The sequence below is a fragment of the Artibeus jamaicensis genome, unplaced genomic scaffold (assembly GCF_021234435.1).
Source record: "Artibeus jamaicensis isolate MK-2021 breed Jamaican fruit bat unplaced genomic scaffold, CSHL_Jam_final contig_233, whole genome shotgun sequence".
Lineage (NCBI taxonomy): Eukaryota > Metazoa > Chordata > Mammalia > Chiroptera > Phyllostomidae > Artibeus > Artibeus jamaicensis.
In genome coordinates, this window is record NW_026521486.1 from 30,246,100 (window position 1) to 30,265,414 (window position 19,315).

The following is a 19,315-nucleotide window of genomic DNA, read 5'->3' on the forward strand; positions in this document are numbered from 1 at the left end:
GAGTATTTTTCCATTTTCCCATCTAAATTTGCTAGTTGGTATTCTTACATAGCAGTCTGTTCTTTGCCTAATCTTTGGCTTATAATCCATGATTGTCATTATGTTGCTGCTTACATAATACAGACTTTTATATATTGAATTGATTAGTTTTTGCTCATGCAGCTTCTGGGACAACTGGTTAAAGATTTGAGTGGTTAAGGGTCTCCATTAGAGTTTTGGTAGTGACACAGGCTAGAAACCCAAAGTCAGTAAGACCTAGTTAACTCCATGTAGGAAATGAACGCAGTGGGTGTTATTTAGGTTTAAGCTTAGTTTTATGGTCCCCAAACTTACTTGTCTTATACTTAATGATAAGAAGGTAGGTAGTGTCATGAAAATAATGTCAGCTCATTATGAAGTTTTAGTTTTGTAATATCATACACACTCCTAAAATGCAAATACAGTTTCTTTGCCAAGGGTTTGTAATATTTGCCCATGATAATTAAAGTACAGAGATTATTCCAAGATACGCCCTCTCCCCCACCTAGCATTAACTTCGTCATGTATCTCCACCTCTGCTTTGGGTGTAGACTTAGAGTTTGAGGGGGTTGCTATCATTTCGTTAAACATAGTAAAACATAATATGTGTTGATAGTCCTAGGATCTGGGGATTTTTTTAAACTATTCTCTTGGTCCTGTGTGTGTGTGTTTGTGTGTGTGTGTGGTTTTGATTCTTCTTAGTCATCAGATACTAAGCTTTATCACAGCTAAGTGGTTTCAGCCTGACCTTGCTTACAAATATTTTACTTAACTGAAAAAAAAAAATAGCTCTATACAGCATGTTCGGAGATTGTTTCCCTTTTTCTTTATTGCCAATGTAGCAGTGGTTTGTCTGGGTAAATTTGTATTTATATCTTTGAAATTGTGTGGTACTTTTCGGATAAGTTCACTCTCTTCACATGTTTCTCCCCTGCTTTAATTATTTCTGTTACTTTGAACACAATATTTATAATTATTTAATTGTCGTGGGTGAATTTATTAATTGTAACCTTTCCTCAGGAACTAGTCTTCTGTAGCTCAACATGATAGATTTCTTCCCTAATACTGACATTGGAATACCTTCTCATTATGATAGAGTAGCACTTGAGAAACTCAGGCTTTCTTTTAAGTCTGAAACAGCCAATCTTTTTAGGTATTTTGGAACCAAGAACCTAGCTTAAAAGGTTGATTACGGGAAAAGAAGTTTTATCGATCCAGACTTAAACTGTTGTATCCCCTTTATAAGGTGGCTTCTAGTTGTGCATACAGGCAAATTCTGGTGATTTGTTACAGGGCACAGTGAGTGATTATATCATTCATTGTGATGAGCAATTATATAATTTCCTCTTTCAGTTCTTTTATGATCTGTTTTATAATGGTAGTTGATAATTCTAATTTAAAAATATTTTACTCTTTTCAATTTTATTGAGGTACAATTGACAAAATGGTAAGACTCTTAAAGTATACTGTGATTTGATATGTGTGTGCAGTTGTCAAAGGATTCTCTTTATCTACTTAATTAACAATCCATCATCTTACACACATACACACAGTGAGAATCTTCGGCTTTTCAACAAACATTCTCTGTAATAATACAAAGCTTTAAACACCCTGTTCTGCTGTCTTTCATTAACTCTTCTTTGCCATTTGTATATCTGTCTATCTGTGTTTGAAGCTCCATGTTGCCCAGCTCTGACGGCCAGTTTCTAGGAAGCTCCCATTCACTGAAGGGTACACTCTGAATACAAGTAAGGATAACAGCTGCAATGATCAGTGTGATACAAAAACAAAAAATGATTCCTTCCACCCCCAAAGAAAGAAAATGAAATGGTCCCTGTTGGAGAATAGTAGGGTTTCATTATATGGAAAGAATAAGAATCAAGAGGTTCTTCCTTTACTGTATAAACTGTCTCACTATATATCCAAATCCTGATGTCTGAGTTGCACCCATGAACAATTAAATGAGAATCTCTGGGGTGTGTTGCCTTTATTTAAAAAGATCTTTCAGATGATTTTAATGTGCACCCAGGCTTAAGAAACTCTGTTCTATGAGATATTTTTCTCTTTTTAAAAAAGATTTTATTTATTTTTAGAAGGAAAGGGATGGGGAAAGAGGAAGATAAACATCAGTGTGCAAGAGATTGATCATTTGCTTCTTGCATGCCCCCAACTGGGGAACCTGGCCAGAAACCCAGGCATGTGCCTTGACTGGGAGTCAAAGCAGAGAGCTTTCAGTCCACAGGCAGGTGCCCAGTCTACTGATCCACACCAGCCAGGGTTGAGATATGTCTCTTAACGGGGAAGACCTCATAAGAGAGATACCACTTATTATAGCACTGGGTCACCCAGTGATACAATAACTATGACTAAACATTTTGCTGGTAAATGCAGTTACCAATTCAGTGCTCTTTCAGTGGGAAAAATGCATAGAGGAAGAAAGGTCTAGGCTGTGTTTACTGTGTGCATGTTGCATGTGGGATTTTTATTGACTTACACTTTATTCTCCAGGCCTCCTTGATGCCACATTTGTTTTTCCCGCCACCCCTTCTTCCAAACTTGCTGACTGCTCCTTCTAGTCTATTTTTGCAGGCCTGTGCTCTCTGACTTCTGCATGTTAGACAGTGATCTCTTAAAATTTCTCACCCTAGGTGTTCTCATCTAGTCCTTTGGCTTTAAATACTGTTCATGGTGTGATTTCTCTTAGATGTGTATCTCTAGCCCTAAATTTCCTTGGATTCCAGAATAGGGTATTTACCTTGCAGGTCTAATAGAACATTTTTAACTAATAAACTTGTACAAAACCTTGGTTTTTCATTTCAAACATGGTTCTACTTGAGATTGTGTAAGTAGTGACATCATCCATCCAGTTACTATAGCTTTAAGAGCCCTGCATTACTTTAGATTCCTTTCTTAGCTTTACCTGTATTCCCCCTAAATGCAGTAGCAAATCCTGTCAGTTTGATCTTCAGTATAATTTGAATACCACTACTTCTCACCCTACTCTTTTATTCCTGTTCATCTGTTTGTTAGTTGCTCTGCTATTGGAAATTCTTGGTAACTCCTTACTTACTCCAAATTAAAATTCACATTTCTTAGCATGGTGCATAGTAAGGTCTTCATATGTGATATTTACCTGCTTCTCTGTTCTCATTTGTTCCCTTATTAATAGTACCTTCATAGGAAATTGTGATTCAGCCATACTATACCATTTACAGTTCTCAGATGGATCACACTTTATTATCATTGAGGTTTAGTATAGGCTGCACTTCCTACCTGGAGTTCTAGAAGGCTTTTTACTTTGGAAGATTGATAGACTTTTGGAAAATTGTTAAATATACAGACAAGTTTGAAAGTTGTAACATTTATGGACAAGGTGCAGACAGTGCCCCCCACCCTCCGTATCTTCACCCAGTTCGTTCCCTTCATGTTATTGTCTCATGTTACTGTGGTTCATTTGTCAAAACTAAGAAGCCAACATTTCTACCTGGAATATTTGTTTTCCTTTAGTGCTCCTCTTTAAAAAATGTGTTTCATTCAAAACCAGATTTTTGGGGAAAAAGATTCCAGTATGTTTGTCTTGAATATCAGAGGGAAGAGCAGTAAACTGGGGAGACTTGGAACTTAAGTTTTATTTTCAGCTGCACCACCACTTAATGTGCATTACTTTGGGCAACTTATAAAATGAAAGGGTTCTGAAATCAGTTCTATAGCATTACCGATTTACTTTTGAAAAAAAATTTCACTCACTCATATTGTGCTTGTTTCCTACTTAGCATCCCTGACATCCTCTTTTTACTTTTATTTAGTGTGTTGTTGGTGGCTGCAACGCCAGCTTTGCTTCTCAGGGAGGGCTAGCTCGCCACGTACCCACACACTTCAGTCAGCAGAACTCCTCAAAAGTTTCTAGCCAGCCAAAGGCCAAAGAAGAATCCCCTTCTAAGGCTGGAATGAACAAAAGGAGGAAATTAAAGAACAAAAGACGACGCTCATTACGTAAGTGTTTCTTTGAAAACCTGTGTATTACGATGCTTCTGTTTATATCTCGGGCTTTTATGCAGGTTCAGTTTTTACTGTTCTTCCACTCAGCTTATCTGTTTTCGTTAACGGTAACAAACAGGATGCCTGTAGGACAGTATGAGAATTCAGGGATGAAGTTTTATCTGTAGTAGCTTAAGAGAGTGTGAGTATATATGGCCTTGGAACACAAACTGCATAGAATTAGATTTTGAGGGCTACTTTGATTTCATCTTAAACTAAGAAAATTTAAAACATGGCAGTGTTGGTGTTTCTGACAGTATTTTAAAGAAATTGAGCATGCTAAAGGTAAAAATGAAGTCTGCTCTAAGGTGATGTGTGTGTGAATAGCAAAATTACTTGCAGTCTGCGTTTTAGTACTTAACAGTATTTTGTAACAAACAGTTGTTACGTTGCTTAATTACCAGGTTACGAGGCGTGTCCTTGATAATTAGGATAGAACACAGTTAGATAATAAGACTTGTAAATGTTGGGAGCAGGAACTGACTTTGAAACCCCAGAGCCTAGCACTGTGCCTGGTTCTGAAGGTCGACTAGCTGGTGAATTATACCTTGAATGAAGAAATATGATTGAGTGAAGCTGTCATTGAAAAGGGAGGCCACTGCAAGAGTGAACCAGAAAGGGAAAAAAATCGCATCCTACTTTTTCTTTTGGGATTTGAGTAGCTTGTAGAAGAGACTCCAGACACTAATCCACAATGTAAAGGAGACAGTTATGTCTAAAACATTGCAATTTTTTTGTTACTGCAAAGCTACAATGGACAAATGAACAAACCACATGTGGGGAAAAAAAAAAACCTCTCCTAAACACTCTTAAGTTTCTTTCTTGTTGTTGAAATCAAACATTTAATTTTCAAAGTTGGCTATACTGAATTTAGGTTGTGGATCCATTTCCCTTTTGACTGTGCGGCTCATTGGCTAAAAAAAAATGGTTGGGCACCCAGTTCTAACATAGGTGTGTAGTGTATACGGGTAATGTTGTTAATGCACATTATCAAACAGTCACCAAGAGCAGCTGCTGGTAATGTCGAGTTGGTGGCACTGTTTCTTCCCTTAATCTAATGGGTCGTGACGCCTGCTTTGGGGACTGTTGTTCAAGTTTCAAATTCTTCATGTTTTAATGGTGGATATTAGCATGGTTAAGGTCAGAGTAGAATAGAATCTACTGTTTGAGGGCGTCTTTTCATTATTGTGAACTTAATTCTAGTGATAACATTTGTGTTTGAATCTTGAGAGTAGTTATTTTTATTTTTTCTAAGTGCTTATACTTCTCAGAAAAAAGGCGTATTTGGAGAGCATGGAGAAAGTACACTTTCCCCCCAGTAGTCACAGATCTAATAGGAAGGGAATTTGATTCTCGGCATTAGGTAAAATCATGATTTTTTTCTCCTGTGGTTTTTTTTTTCCCCCTTTTACTAGTTGGTATTTTGCTTATTTCTTTCTGAGAAAAAAATGATAATAGAGGTATCGAAGTTATTTTGTATATGCCAACTTGTGAAATCATCTCCCCACAACCGCTCTGGTGGATTTGTGCAGGTATTCTGACAACTCCGTGAATGGAGGAGGTGAATTCATTCCACATGGTGGTAAATCAGAGTAGTGCGGCAGATCAGCAACAAGTAATTCAGAATGTGCTGTACCAGGAAATGAAGCCTTTTCTTCTGTTGTCAGTAAAAATTAATTTCAATTACAGATGATGTTATAAAATTATATGTATTAATAAGCTCCGCAGTTATAAAACAGTGGATTTATTTTTCTTATTTTGGGCAGTGTTTCAGTGAAGAACAAAAATGACACAGTTTATGATAATATTAGTGGGATTAAAATATAAAAAATGTTCTTACCAAATTAAATCTTCAGTGTGTAACTTTGTTGTGATTACACTAAGGGATTGCCTACTCTAGGTTTGTGAATTTATTATTTTTTAATAAGCGGTATACGCTTACTAATATAAACTGCTTTATGACTTAAATGGGGAACTTTTATAGGCATTTATTTTACTTCATCATAATCTATAGATGTTTTATCTCCATTTCACGAAAAAGGAAATATGATAAGGTAGATTGAAGCAATTTGCCCAAAATTACATAGCTGATACTGGAGGAACTGAATCAGAAAGGATTTTGATGAACTCATTGATGTTCAAAAATGTATTTATCATTTTCTTAGATTGTTTTTAGAAGTTATTTATAATCAAGAAAATACTTGCAAAAGCCCCAAATAATATTACCACTGTCGAATTTGGAAAAATTTTGATTACGTGTTAATATAGAATGTTCATGAAGTGGGTTCCATATGTTTTGTTGCGGTGAATGAGATCTCAGTGTGGTGCGCAAATGGAAATGGTTATCCGGTTGGTGAAAATGCAGTGTGTTGCTTAGGAGAGGTAATGGAATAACATATAAAACTACAAAAATGATAGCAGCTGAAGTGTGGAGTCAGTCATAAGGTCTGAAGGTAGAACCTTACTCACCAAGGGGCCACATTAACCCACATTCTTTCATTAGTTGGAATTTACCTTTTGTACATTCTTAATTTTGTCAGCTGGACTCTGTGTTTTCGAAAGCAAAGAAAATTTTGGATTTTAGCAGATTGATAGTTGATAATTATTTGTCTTTCTTACTACACATATTTTTGTGGAAAATGTACTATGCAGCTGTTTGGCAGACCGTTATATTTATTTGAATATTCTTTATTTCTTTTGTATCTCTAGCACGACCGCACGATTTCTTCGATGCACAAACACTGGATGCGATAAGACATCGAGCCATATGCTTTAACCTTTCAGCCCATATAGAAAGTTTAGGGAAGGGGCACAGTGTCGTTTTTCATAGTACTGTGAGTATTTGATTTCTTTTTTCAGATTATCTGTATACATTTTTGGAAATGTATATCTTGACTTTCATAATCATACTTCTAAATTGCTCAAAATCAAAGAACATACAGTCTAACAAAAAGACAGCCTTTTACTTTTTCGGTGTTTTAAAACTTACGGTGTATTACTGGTTATAAAGCAAATATTTCCCACAGTTGGATATTTTTATGATTAATTGAATGTATTTTCAAATAAGCTTAGAGTCCTTTTTATTTTTATACTTTAGTTTTAATGTTTTCCGGGTGACACTGGTTAACAAAATTACATAGGTTTCAGGGCACAGTTCTACAACACATCATCTGTACACCGTACTGTGTTTTCACCGCCCCAAGTCAGGTTTCTGTCTTCACCATTGATCTCCTCTTTATCATCCTTTACCTACCCCTCAACCCCTGGCAGTAACCACAAAATTGGAATATTTTAGCCTTTAATTTGAGCTATTTGGGATTATTAGTTTGGCAGTTGGGCCATTAGGCATAGGTGGTGTCTTTTTTTTTTGACCTGGTTTCCTTGTTTGTAGAATTAGAACATTAGGTGCCTTTTAGCCCCATGTGCTGCATGTGCCTTCCAACAGAAATAAGATCATGGCTCTCAAATTAAAGCTTCGTGAAGGAGGGACTTCTGTTCTGTTTCGCTGATGTGTTCCAGGTTTCTAGAATTGTCCCTGACACGTCCTAGGCACTGATTGTATTTGTCGAATGATAATGTTGAATGATTTGTTGAATGATAGAAAAAGAAAAGTATCCATTTTTAGAAAGCAATGCATAGGACATCTTTGGGCAACTAGGAATTCAGAAAGAGTTCTGTCACATGTTCCTTGCCATTTTATTATCCAGTTATCTTTAAATTGCTGTAGTTTGGTGAAGGTAAGTTAGTAGATATAAAAAAAAATTTAAGACCAGACTCTTAGTGATTTGGATCCCTGGAAAAAGAGATTAATTTTGCCTGTTGAAATATCAAATGTACTGAATTAAAGTTTTATTTTTATAGTTCAATTAAAATTCATGAGAATTTAAGTACAAAAAGTTTATATTGTCAGTATCTACTGGTTTGAATCTGTATTTTTATCTTCTGTAGTAGGTTTTTTGAGACATACTTACTTTTTTGTCTCTGTACTTGGTACTTGGATCCTTCCATTTCCAAGTTTCCAATTTTGATTTCCAAAATTAAAGGCAAGAAATGAAAAGATGAGACACAAAGGAAAGAAGATCTATTCTGAGATCAAAACATATTAAGTGTGCGTTTTGGTTTGAAGAAAGGTAACATACTTAAAATAGTTTAAGGAACATTGGAAATATAGTTAGTTATCTCAGTAAGAATGGAAGGGTTGGAAGGAGAATGAGATTTGAATACAAGGTGAAAGCAAGTGCACCTTGCTTGCTCAGCAGAGATGGCTGGAAGTCCTTCTTCGAAGTTTGACGACATAGGTTTATAATTTCGTAGGTCTCAAACTGTTCAGTAAGATATGCCCACCAGATCCAGAGTGGCTGGCATTTGGGCTCATTTGTTTATTTGCTTAAGTAACTGAGTGCCTACTATGTGCCATGTATTACTGATGTAGCAGTGAACAAAATAGGTTAAAATAAAACAGTAAACTGTAACTATCCTCTAGTAGATGAGACATGATAAACAAGATAAAGTAGTAGGATTTTAGAAACCCAAAGAAAGTGAGGAAATAAGTCATTCTGTTATTAGGGGAGGGGCATCATAGCCAGTGGAAAATCAAGTACAAAATCCTTAAATGGGAATATGCCAAATACTTTGAAAAACAGTGAGGAGAGGCCAGTGTGGCCGGAGGAAACGAGTGAGGCACAGAGAGCAGAAGTCAGGTCAGAGAGGTACAGGGAGACCCTTGTTGGACCGAGACCTTGGCTCTTATTCTGCGTGTGGTGGGAAGCCATTCCAGGAGTTTGAGCAGCCAGGTCTGGTGTGATTTTTAAAATAATTTTTATTTAACATAAACACTCACTCAGAGTGTATAATTCTGAGTGACAACAGTTCTGCTTAACCGAAACCACCACTATTACAGTTAACATGCAGAACTTTCTTCCCATCTCTCAAATCTTGTCTGTTGTAACTTTAGTTCATCTCTGCCGCCACCTCCTGCCCTAGAGAATTCACTGATCTGATCTCTTTTTTCTCCTGTGGGTTTTAATGTGCTCACTTTGGTTTTTTGTGTTGTCAGAGCAGATTGTAGGTCAGAGAGTGGGTAGAATGGGATCAGTCTTCCCAGTAACGCAGGCGAAAGAAGACTGGAGTGGTTCTAGTGGAGATGCCAAAGAGGTTGGATTCTGGTTCTTTTGAAAGTATTACTGACAAGGATTGTGGGTGGATTGCATGTCAGGTTTGATAATGAAAGGAAAGATGACTCGAGTGTTTTGGTGGAAACAACTGGCCAAAAGGATGGAGTGCAATTTATTTATTCATTTTAAAAATTATTTTATTTATTTATAGAGAGATGGGAAGGGAGGGAGAAAGAGAGAGGGGTAGAGAAACATCAGTGCGAGAGAGAAGAAACATCGATCATTTGCCTCTTGCACATCCCCATCCAAGGACTAAATCCTCAACCCAAGGTTGTGCCCTGATCGGGAATTAAACAGTTGACTTTTTGCTTTGCAGGATGACGTCTAACCAACTGACCCACACTGGGTCACAGCTGGAGTTGCCATTTAAAATAGAGGCTGTGGTGATGAGCAGATCGGGAAGGTGGGGGGGAGTATTAAGAGGTATAATTTCAGCACTTTGGGTAGAGCTAAAATAGTGCCTATGTCATGTAGGGAGTTTGAGCTCAGAGGATAGGTATGGTTACAGATTCAGATATGGAAGTTTTCAGCATATTAGTGGTATTTAAAAGTATCAGATTGGATAAGATCACTTTGAAACTAAGTATAGAGAAGAGAAGAAATTTAAGGACTGAGCTTTGGAGCATCAACATTTAATAAGCAGTACATCTGATGAAATAGTGGTCTAGTAATGAGCAAGTATCTGATTAGGGATTAATGAGTGGTGACGGTGATAAAGAAGGTTGTATTTAAAAAAATAAAGCCCCCAACTTTCACATGCTCTCATTGGAGTTGTTCCTTGTGATAAAATCCTTAGGTTTACCATGGGAGAACTTGAGATGATCCAAAAAAAATAAAAAAGAAGGAACTAAAGATAGTTGAGCTGATATAAGGAGTCTGGGGGAAAATTTAAAAAGTTACTGAGAATCAAAATAGTCTGTGATGATGAAAATAAGTTTTCTAGCTGTAGAAAGCATCTGAGGATTTAAGAACATGAAACCTATGTTTGTCATAATTAAAAAACAGGAGTAAGTGACATTGCGGAGGCAGAGGTAACCTTGACTGGGGAAAAAGCACAAAGGGTGGAATGTAATCTGGAGAGTGCTTTTTCCTGGTTGGTAAAGGTGGAAGGAAGAGACATCTGTAATGAGAAAGTTCTCTGTTGGACACAACGGAAAGGGAAGGAGCTAGGTGGGCAAGTTCTTTGAAGTTCCATTGCTTGGGAAGGTTTTGTGTTAAACAGAATCACTTCTGTTAGCAGTCAAAACGTTTAATTCCAGCTACAAATTTAAGTGTTCTAGTTATAAAATTTTTATAGGAAATAATCACACTGTTAGTGAAATGATTAGCAGAAGAACATACTTTTCTATGAGGTACTATCCTATGCAGTTTGCCTAATTTGTCTTCTTTAATTGAAACATTTTCTTTCGAGCCTTCTCCAGAAGAGGTCAGCACATTCCTAGTTACCAGTGTGTTGGCTTGCCGTGCTTAGTTGGTTTGCATTATTTTCATATCTTTGTAGAGGTATTTTGTTTTAGCATCTTCAGATCCGTCTTTGGGCTTTTTAATTAATCTCATTGTCAAGTTGATAATTAGTGTACCTAACTACAGGTTTTTATATAATGAAGATAGAAATCAAAGAAATCAAATGAAGATAGAAAGTGTTTTATATGTGCATAGGGTGCTATCATTACTTTTAGTTCTAATATGTTTTGAGGATGACGTAATTCTGTGGGGCTGTTTTGAACTTAAACTTGGTAAAAACATTGATGTTTTGATTACTAAAACACTGAAGTGCTAATTTTGTTAATATGGAAGTTATAAGATTTATAAAATATCACTGTGATCTATTTTTACTTAAGTATTATATTAATTTTCAGAATCTGGTAATGAATGACAAATACATTGTTTTTCTCATACATCTATAGGTCTTTTTGTTCAGGTTGATCCACCCTTTAACTTAGATAGATTCTTTAAAATTTAACCTAAACATAGATTGGCTAATGTTTCATTTACAATAAAACAAGCAACAAGCAAAGAAACCCCCCAAAACAAAAAAATTCCTTAGTTGTAAATTAGACTTTTCCCTTCCCAGAAATATTTCTTCTTTACTGTGTGTTCTTTAAAATATTCTAGCCAATGTGGATTCTTGGCTAGCCTTCCTGTTAAGCCACAGACTTAGGAGATAGTAAAGTAAACAGTGTTTTCAGTGTACCTTACCTTAACAAAGGTAATATGGTTTGTCTATTTGGCTATAGAGACCTTCTTTAGTTCCTTTTTTCTGTTTTGTGAAAGTATGTAATCAAAGGCGAAATTGCTACAAAATAGGGCAGAACAAGATGTGGTAGTGGTAATATCTATCTGGTCTAGGATACGAACACTTAAAAGTTCTTGATTAAAATTAAAAGTGCCTTGCAATGATATGTTAAAATAATGTGTTACCAATAATTTTTATCACTTTTTATCATTACTAGGTAATAGCTAAGAGAAAAGAGGATTCTGGAAAGATAAAACTTTTGCTTCATTGGATGCCTGAAGACATGTAAGTATTTAGAATACTATGAAATTAATACACTAATGTCTTATTAAAATCTTATACTAAAAATTTACTTACATTGTTGGATTCAAACATAAATGACTTACAGAAATGAAACTGTGAAGTATTTTGAGGTTGTCAGGATTAATGACAGAATCTCTGAAAGCCCTTACAGTTCCTGGCTATAGGTATAAGCTATAAAATTAGTCTTATTGTTTTTAATAAAAGTTGTAGCTATTTGTAATAGAATATGATTATTTTTAGGATTTTTAATGACCCTCAAGTAGTATGCAGGCAGCTTTAGTGGTCCTTTTGAATCATTTATTTAAAATATTTCTAAACATGCGTCAAGCATGCAATTGATGCTATTTTATAGAAAATGCAGTTAACCAGCTTTCCAGTAGCATTACATTTTTCTTTGAGCTTTAGTACCTTTTAAAGCACTTGTGACTCAGATGCTGCTTAATTTAGACCTTCAATTTTAATTTTCTTTTTAAAGTGTATTTTATTATGTTATTACAATTGTCCCAACTTTCCCCTCTTTGCCACCCTCTGCCTGCCACCTCCTCTTCTCTCCAGCAGTCCCTTCTACCTCTGAGTTCATGTCCGTGGGTTGGGCATATAGGTTTGGCTTCTCCATTTCCTATACTGTTCTTAACCTCCCCTGTGTATTTTGTACCTACCAATTATACTTCTTAATCTCTGTACCTTTCCCCGCCATTTTCCTCTAGCCCCTCTTCTGTGATTAACCCTCCATATGATCTCCATTTCTGTGATTCTGTTCCTGTTTTAGTTGTTTGTTTAGGTTGTTTTCTTTTAAGATTCACTTGTTGATAGTTGTGAATTTGTTGCTTTTTTAATGTTCACAGCTTTGATCTTCTTTTTCTAAAATAGGTACCTTTAAGATTTCATATAATAATGGTTTGGTGATGATGAACTCTTTTAGTTTTTACCTTGTTTGGGAAGCACTTTATCTGCCCTTCCATTCTAAATGACAGCTTTGCTGGGTAGAGCAATCTTGGATGTAGGTGCTTGCCTTTCATCACTTTGAATACTTGTCTCCAGTCCCCTCTTGCTTGCAAAGTTTCTTTTGAGAAATTAGCGATAGTCTTGTGGGTACACTTTTGTAGGTAACTCTCTGCTTTTCTCTTGCTGCTTTTAAGATTCTTTCTTTATCTTCACTTTTGTATTTTAATTATGATGTGTCTTGGTGTGGTTCTGTTTGAGCCTAACATGTTTGGGACTCTTTTGTGCTTCCTGGACTGCATGTCTGTTTCCTTCATCAAATTAGGGAGTTTTCTTTCATTATTTTTTCAGATAAGTTTTCAATTTCTTGCTCTTCCACCTCTCCTTCTGGCATCCCTATGATTTGGATGTTGGCATGTTTGGAGATGTCCCTGAGTTGTCCTATACTCTCATTTTATGAATTCTTGTTCTTTCTGTTCTGGTTGAATGTTTATTTGTTCCCTATGTTCCAAATTATTGATTTGAATGCTGGGTTCCTTCCCTTTACCGTTGGCTCCCTGTGGATTTTTCTTTATTTCACTTAGTGTAACCTTGATTTCTTCCCTTATGTTGTTGCCTCACTCAGTGGGTTCTTTGAGTATCCTGATCACCAGTGTTTTGAACTCCGCATCTGATAGGTTGGCTATCTCCATTTTAGTTCTTTTTCTGGGGTTTTGTTCTGTTCTTTCATTTGGGCTATATTTCTTTGTATCCTCAATTTGGCAGCCTCTCCGTGTTTGTTTATATGTATTAGGCAGAGCTGCTTTGACTCTTTGTAAAAGGCACCTGTAAATTGTGTGTGACAGAACCTTAGGTAATCACCAGAGCAGGGTAACCTGCTTCACTGCTTTGTGGCTCTGTGTGGGGGAAGGGCTAGGAGGGGAACTGTGCTGCTGCCTGGCTCCTAGAGGTTTGCCTGGCACTCGCCCTGATTCCAGTCACTTCACCCACATTCCCCATATGCGAATGGCTCCCTTCCAGCTGTTGCCCTGGTGTTGAATCCCAGAATAGGTGGGTTTGCATATGTTTTAAGACCCTGAGGGCCCTTTAAGTGATGTTTCCTGAAAATCGTGGCAGTTTCTTCTGCCAGCCAAATCCCCACTGGTTTTTACAGCCAGAAGTTACGGGGGATTTATCTTCCCATGCTAGAACCTGGGCTGTGTGGTCTGGCCTGGGGTTGGGATTGCTAGCTCCCAATGTATCTCCCAGTTTTTATTTACCACATGGGAATGTGGGACCAGCCATGCCAGTTCAGCCTCTCCCTCTCAGCCTGGTCTCAGTCTCTTTGCCCCTCCTACGGGTCTGGATGATTGTGGCTTCTTTAATTAAATCCTTGGTTGCTGGACTTCCATACAGTTCCATTTTCTGACAGTTCTGGGTGTTACTTGTTTTGAAATGTAGTTGTAATTCTTTTTCTGGCTGCATGAAGGGGCGAAGCATGTCTACCTAAGCCTCCTTCTTGACCAGTATCCAATTTTAGTTTTTCTATTAAAATTTTTTGTCTTGTTACAATAGGTAATAGAGGTATATTGTAGATATTTTGGATGAAATTGATAAGCACTGAGAATAGAATAAATTTAAATGAATAGAATCAACATGTGTATACTTATTTTTCAAAAATTGGCAGAATATTCTGGATATTACAGAATATTCGTTATGGATATTAAGTAATATTTTTACAGTTCTCTTCTCCAAACTCTTTGAATGTGATATGAATTAAAAGTTCTTAAATAGATTTGGGAGTTTACGGTGTATATTAGTATATTGATACGAAGAAGTCTAGTTTTTTGGAAGTCCTGTGACTATTAAACTTCTGTTAGTGTAGGAGATATATACCACCTTTCTCTCCCCCTTCCCTCCCAGGTTTTATGAAAATGCTACTGTAAGACATTTTAAAATACCCCTGCAAAATTTATTTAATATGCTACTTTTTGCTGAACATTAAGATTGCCCATGAGCTTATCATCACTAATTCCTTATTATATGAAATTTTAAAGGGACTTACCTAAGAAAAAGATCAGCTCTGGTAGTGTGGTTCAATGGATTGAGTGCTGGCCTGCCAACCATAAGGTCGACAGTTTGATTCCCAGTCAGGGCACAAGCCTGGGTTGCAGGCCAGGTCCCCAGTAGGGAGTGCATGAAAGGCAACCACACATTGATGTTTCTCTCCCTCTCTTTCTCCTCCCTTCCCCTGTTTAAAATTAAATAAATAAAATCTTTAAAAGGTTAAAAAATTTAAAACTATGAGCCCCAGCTGGTATGGCTCAGTGGATTGAGCACTGGCCTGTGAACCAAAAAATTTAAAACTATGAACAGTAAAATGACAACAAACTCAAAACTGTCAGCAACTGAACCTAAAAAAAAAACAACAAGCAAACACCTAGAACAGGAATGGAATCATAGAGATGGAGATCGAGTTGGAGGGTTTATCAGTGCGGGTGGGGGAGAGAAGGGGAAAAGGTACAGGGAATAAGAAGCATAAATGGTAGGTACAAAATAGACAGGGGGAGGTTAAGAATGGTTTGGGAAATGGCGAAACTGAAGAGCTCATATGTATGACACATGGACATGGACTGGGGTGGGGAATTACTGGAGGGAATGGGAGTACTGGGTGGGGGAGGGCAAAGGGGAGAGAAAAATGGAACAGCTGTAATAGCATAATCAATAAAATATACTTAGAAAAACACTAGAGGTTTTTCTGTACTGTTAAAGAGATATTAAAATCTATTAATATACAACCTGTGCAAAATGTTACAGTTTTTGATAGGCATTGCCCTCCTGAATTTTTACCAATTTTTAATCCTATCTATTATATTAGGTTATTCCTCTGGTTTATTATCAGCAGTGGCTAGCATCTTTCTTACATTTGGCATTTCTTTGATTACAAGTAACGTGATTTTTTAAACTGTTCATATCTTTGGTGAATTGATGGTGGTGTGATTCATCTGCCCTTTCTCTTTCCCCTAATGAGTGCTCACATCTTTCGTACTGATTTGTAAGAACTATGTAAGGTTATAAACATACAGAGTAGGATGAAAGTAGCTTTAGTGTTTTGAGTATGCAAAACAGAATTTACTCCTGATTATTGTATTATTTTTCACACAACTTCTGAACTTGTTTTTGCTCACTCTAGTTCTGACACCTAATTTCTTTATGAAGAAATAAGAAGTAAAAACCCCCACCAAGTACACTTGTAAAAATATGTACATGTAATTAAAATTCAGAAATCAAAGAAATTTATTTCTACAAGAAAATTCAAATAAAAGCATTTTTATATTTGGAATTACCAATTTCCAGAATAGTAAGAATATGGACATTCAAATATAATTTTGAATTATATTTGCTTCTTTTTCATAAAGAAACTCAGTATCTAATTTCCATCAAGTCAAGCTCAAGTGAATTTCACTCAGCAAGCTGAAAGGCAGTGTGTTCTCATGTGTGTTTCTCAGTTTGATGTGGCTTTGCCACTAAAAATTCCTAGTACGTTCCCAAATTTGTGCCTAAAATTTTACTCTTGTGTTTCTCCCTATTTCACTACCTAGACTGCTGAGCTCCCTTGGCTTCTGAGAATCTTGTTAAACTAGATGCCCTATCAAACTAGCAGACAAGGGTGGGTGATGTGGAGGTATAAGAGGGGTGAATTTAAAATTAATGTTACTTTATGTATTACTTATTTTTTAATTTACAGTTTGCCTGACGTGTGGGTGAATGAAAGTGAGCGACATCAGTTAAAAACTAAAGTAGTTCATTTATCAAAGCTACCCAAAGATACTGCCTTGCTTTTGGACCCAAACATATACAGGTAATTTAATTCCTAAGTTATGTCTTTTTTTTTTAAGATTTTATTTATTTTTAGACAGAAGGTAGGATGAGAGAAAGAGAGGGAGAGAAACATCAATGTTGGTTGCCTAGTGCCTGCTCCCGTAATGGGGACCTGGCTCATAATCCAGGCATGTGCACTGACTGGGAATTGAACCAGTGATCCTTTGGTTTGCAGGCCAGCGCTCAGTCCACTAAGCCATGCTATCCAGGGCTTGAGTTGATGTTTTACTTTCTGAATTGTAATCTTTAAGTCAGTAAATATTAGCTGTAAGGTTAGGATTTATTTTGTAAGGGGTGAATTCAAAACCAAACATAATCTTGTTTTCCAGAGCTTTTTATATGGCAGTTATATCACAAAGATTTATAAATTACAGAATTGAGAAAGATAACATTTTGATAAAGCGTATGTTCTGCTTTAATCCCAGATTTATGTTAAGTACTTTAATTGTAATATACATAGTATTCTGATAATAAGTACCTTTTATTTAAATATATAATACTTTTTGTAGTAGCAGACTTTGTGGACCGGGGAATGTATTGCATGTGCCCTAAATACCATAAATGATTGCATTTTTAAAAACTGAGACTCTTCCCAAACTTTTCAAAGAGCATTTTATGTATTACTGTCTGTTTTTGAGTGGTGGCTCAGACTGTTTACATTTCTAATTTCTGATCTGACCTTTGTTTTAGTAGGCTGTGCTTGTGGAGGTGTGGGGCGGGAGCGTGGGGAGAAGCAGCCCAGATTTCTGACTGTGTTGAGTCACTTTGTTAGGCTCTTTACGTGCACTTCGTCCTCACAGCAGCCCTGCGAAGTAGGTGTTACCTCTGTGTTACAGATTGGAAACTGAGGCCAGAGGTTCAGCTGCTTGCCCAAGGTTACACAGACACTATGTGACTGCACTCCATGCCACCTCCTCGCAAATGACATACACTAGGGTGATTTCAAACGTGATGAAAATGCTGAAAAGTCCCTCTGAAGGAACGGACTTTCTGTATTTTTAAAAGAAATGTTAATGTGTATTTCATGATAGGAATAGGTTGGGTAAGAGTAAGATAATCCCAAGTGAATTTTAACTGTCTATAAAGAGACTATGTCCTATGCCAAATTTTGAAGCCATGAACACTGAAGGTTTTGCTCATTTCATGGCTCAATGTTTTGGAATAGTATTCAATATAATAGGATTTCTATAATTTGAGACATCTTCTGAGAATGAAATTCTACCATAATGGGCCTTGCCAGGTGGAAACACTTGAGAGTCTTGAGTTTTTCCTACTCCAAAAAGAAATTTAAAAAAAAATCTTTTGGTGAAAGTTCTAAGTACAGTAACATTTTGGGTTTTTTGTGGAATGAGGTAGGTTATTGAGAAATTAACTAGCATAAAGAACAGTGAAATGACCATAAGGAAGAAGATTTAGGGAAATTCACTATCACTAATACAGAAAAGTCACTATTTAAGAAATAATGGAGTATTCTTTGTTTACCTAATTTAGGCTTTTTTCTGCTTACTTTTTGAAGGGAGTAATTAAAATTAGCATTCTGAAAGAGCGATGTTTTGGGAGAGCCGCCCTGCTATTACTGCTGGTTGTAAACATCTCTAAGAGAGTAGACAAAGGGGCGTGAATCTCAATTACAAGATTAAGACTAACTCCAGTGTTTCTGCCCTGCATTCTACTCTTCCCCTCCAGGGGTCTTCCCTTTTCACAGAACCAGCTTGTTTTTTTTCCTCTCCTTATGCTACATAGGAAGCAATTTAAGTAATTTAATGAAAGCGATGTAAAAAATCATTCCTGCTCAGAACTGATATTCTTAAATGCATAGGAATTGCCTGTCTCACAGTGTAATTCTACAATACTTACTGATACCATTCTTGAGTAATGAAGGTGTTCTTAGTGTAGGTACTTCTGTGGAGGTAATTTTTTTCTTTCAATTGTGTACCTTGCTTTCCCCCCCAGTCTTAACGTTTAGTTTTGAGTCTGCACTTTCATGTGTTCGTGCTTCTGCTGTTCCACAGTCAGAGTCTGGTCCGCTCCACAGTGGTGCAGAGCAGCAGAAACCCGACATTCGCCGTGCTGTCGCGTCCCGACAGTGTTTGAGATTTTGATGGAGGAAAGTTGCAAAGTTACGCAAAAAGGGAAAAAGCAATTCTAACTGGTTATAGGAGAAATAATTTGTGGTTTATGCACATTCAAAATAAAAGCATGGCAAATCTAAAAATACCTTTAAAAGATGAAAAAGAATCTGTTTGAGAATTTTAACATCAGATTTTAAAGTGCTAGTTGGGTAAAGTGCCTGTGTTAAATATGAGGTTGTTTTCAAGAAGTACACCAGCAGGCTGTATAAACAGGATTAATGAGAAGGCTGTATTGTGGAACTAAATTTGCATCTACTATGTGTGAATGAATGCTTTGGAAATAAATTTTAGTGATCAACGATCACATTGCCCATATTTTATAAATATATTTAATGTCTCTTTTGAAGTACTTAATGTGTTTTTGATACAGTTGAATGAAAGATATTTCTTTTTTTCTCTTTTTCTAGAACAATGCCGCAGAAGAGGTTGAAGAGGTAAAAATAAATAAATACATAAAAAGCAAACAAGCGGGGACACCTGCAGTCTTAGTCACTGACAGTGGGTTTAGTACAAGTTGCACATTAGAGTCAACCCCTTCCTTTTTTTAATCCGATTTTTAGAGTAATATTTATGCTTAGTGTAAACATTCTGTGAATGAAGTAGGCTCTTCT

The 19,315-nt window shown here is 36.5% G+C and overlaps 1 protein-coding gene across 4 annotated transcripts in view; it reads left to right on the top strand.

The window, feature by feature from the left end:
* The window catches only part of AEBP2 (AE binding protein 2), a 66,669-nt gene that overhangs the window by 35,966 nt on the left and 11,388 nt on the right, over positions 1-19,315 (top strand). For all 4 annotated transcript variants that reach the window (XR_008390937.1, XM_053661726.1, XM_037136573.2 and 1 more), the window contains 5 exons: positions 3,825-4,011; positions 6,766-6,890; positions 11,684-11,751; positions 16,439-16,552; positions 19,112-19,138. Coding sequence is in view for 3 of the 4 variants with exons in the window: in XM_053661726.1 (XP_053517701.1) it covers positions 3,825-4,011; positions 6,766-6,890; positions 11,684-11,751; positions 16,439-16,552; positions 19,112-19,138 (521 nt within the window). In the remaining variant the exon portion in view is untranslated. The remainder of the gene's footprint in view (positions 1-3,824; positions 4,012-6,765; positions 6,891-11,683; positions 11,752-16,438; positions 16,553-19,111; positions 19,139-19,315) is intronic.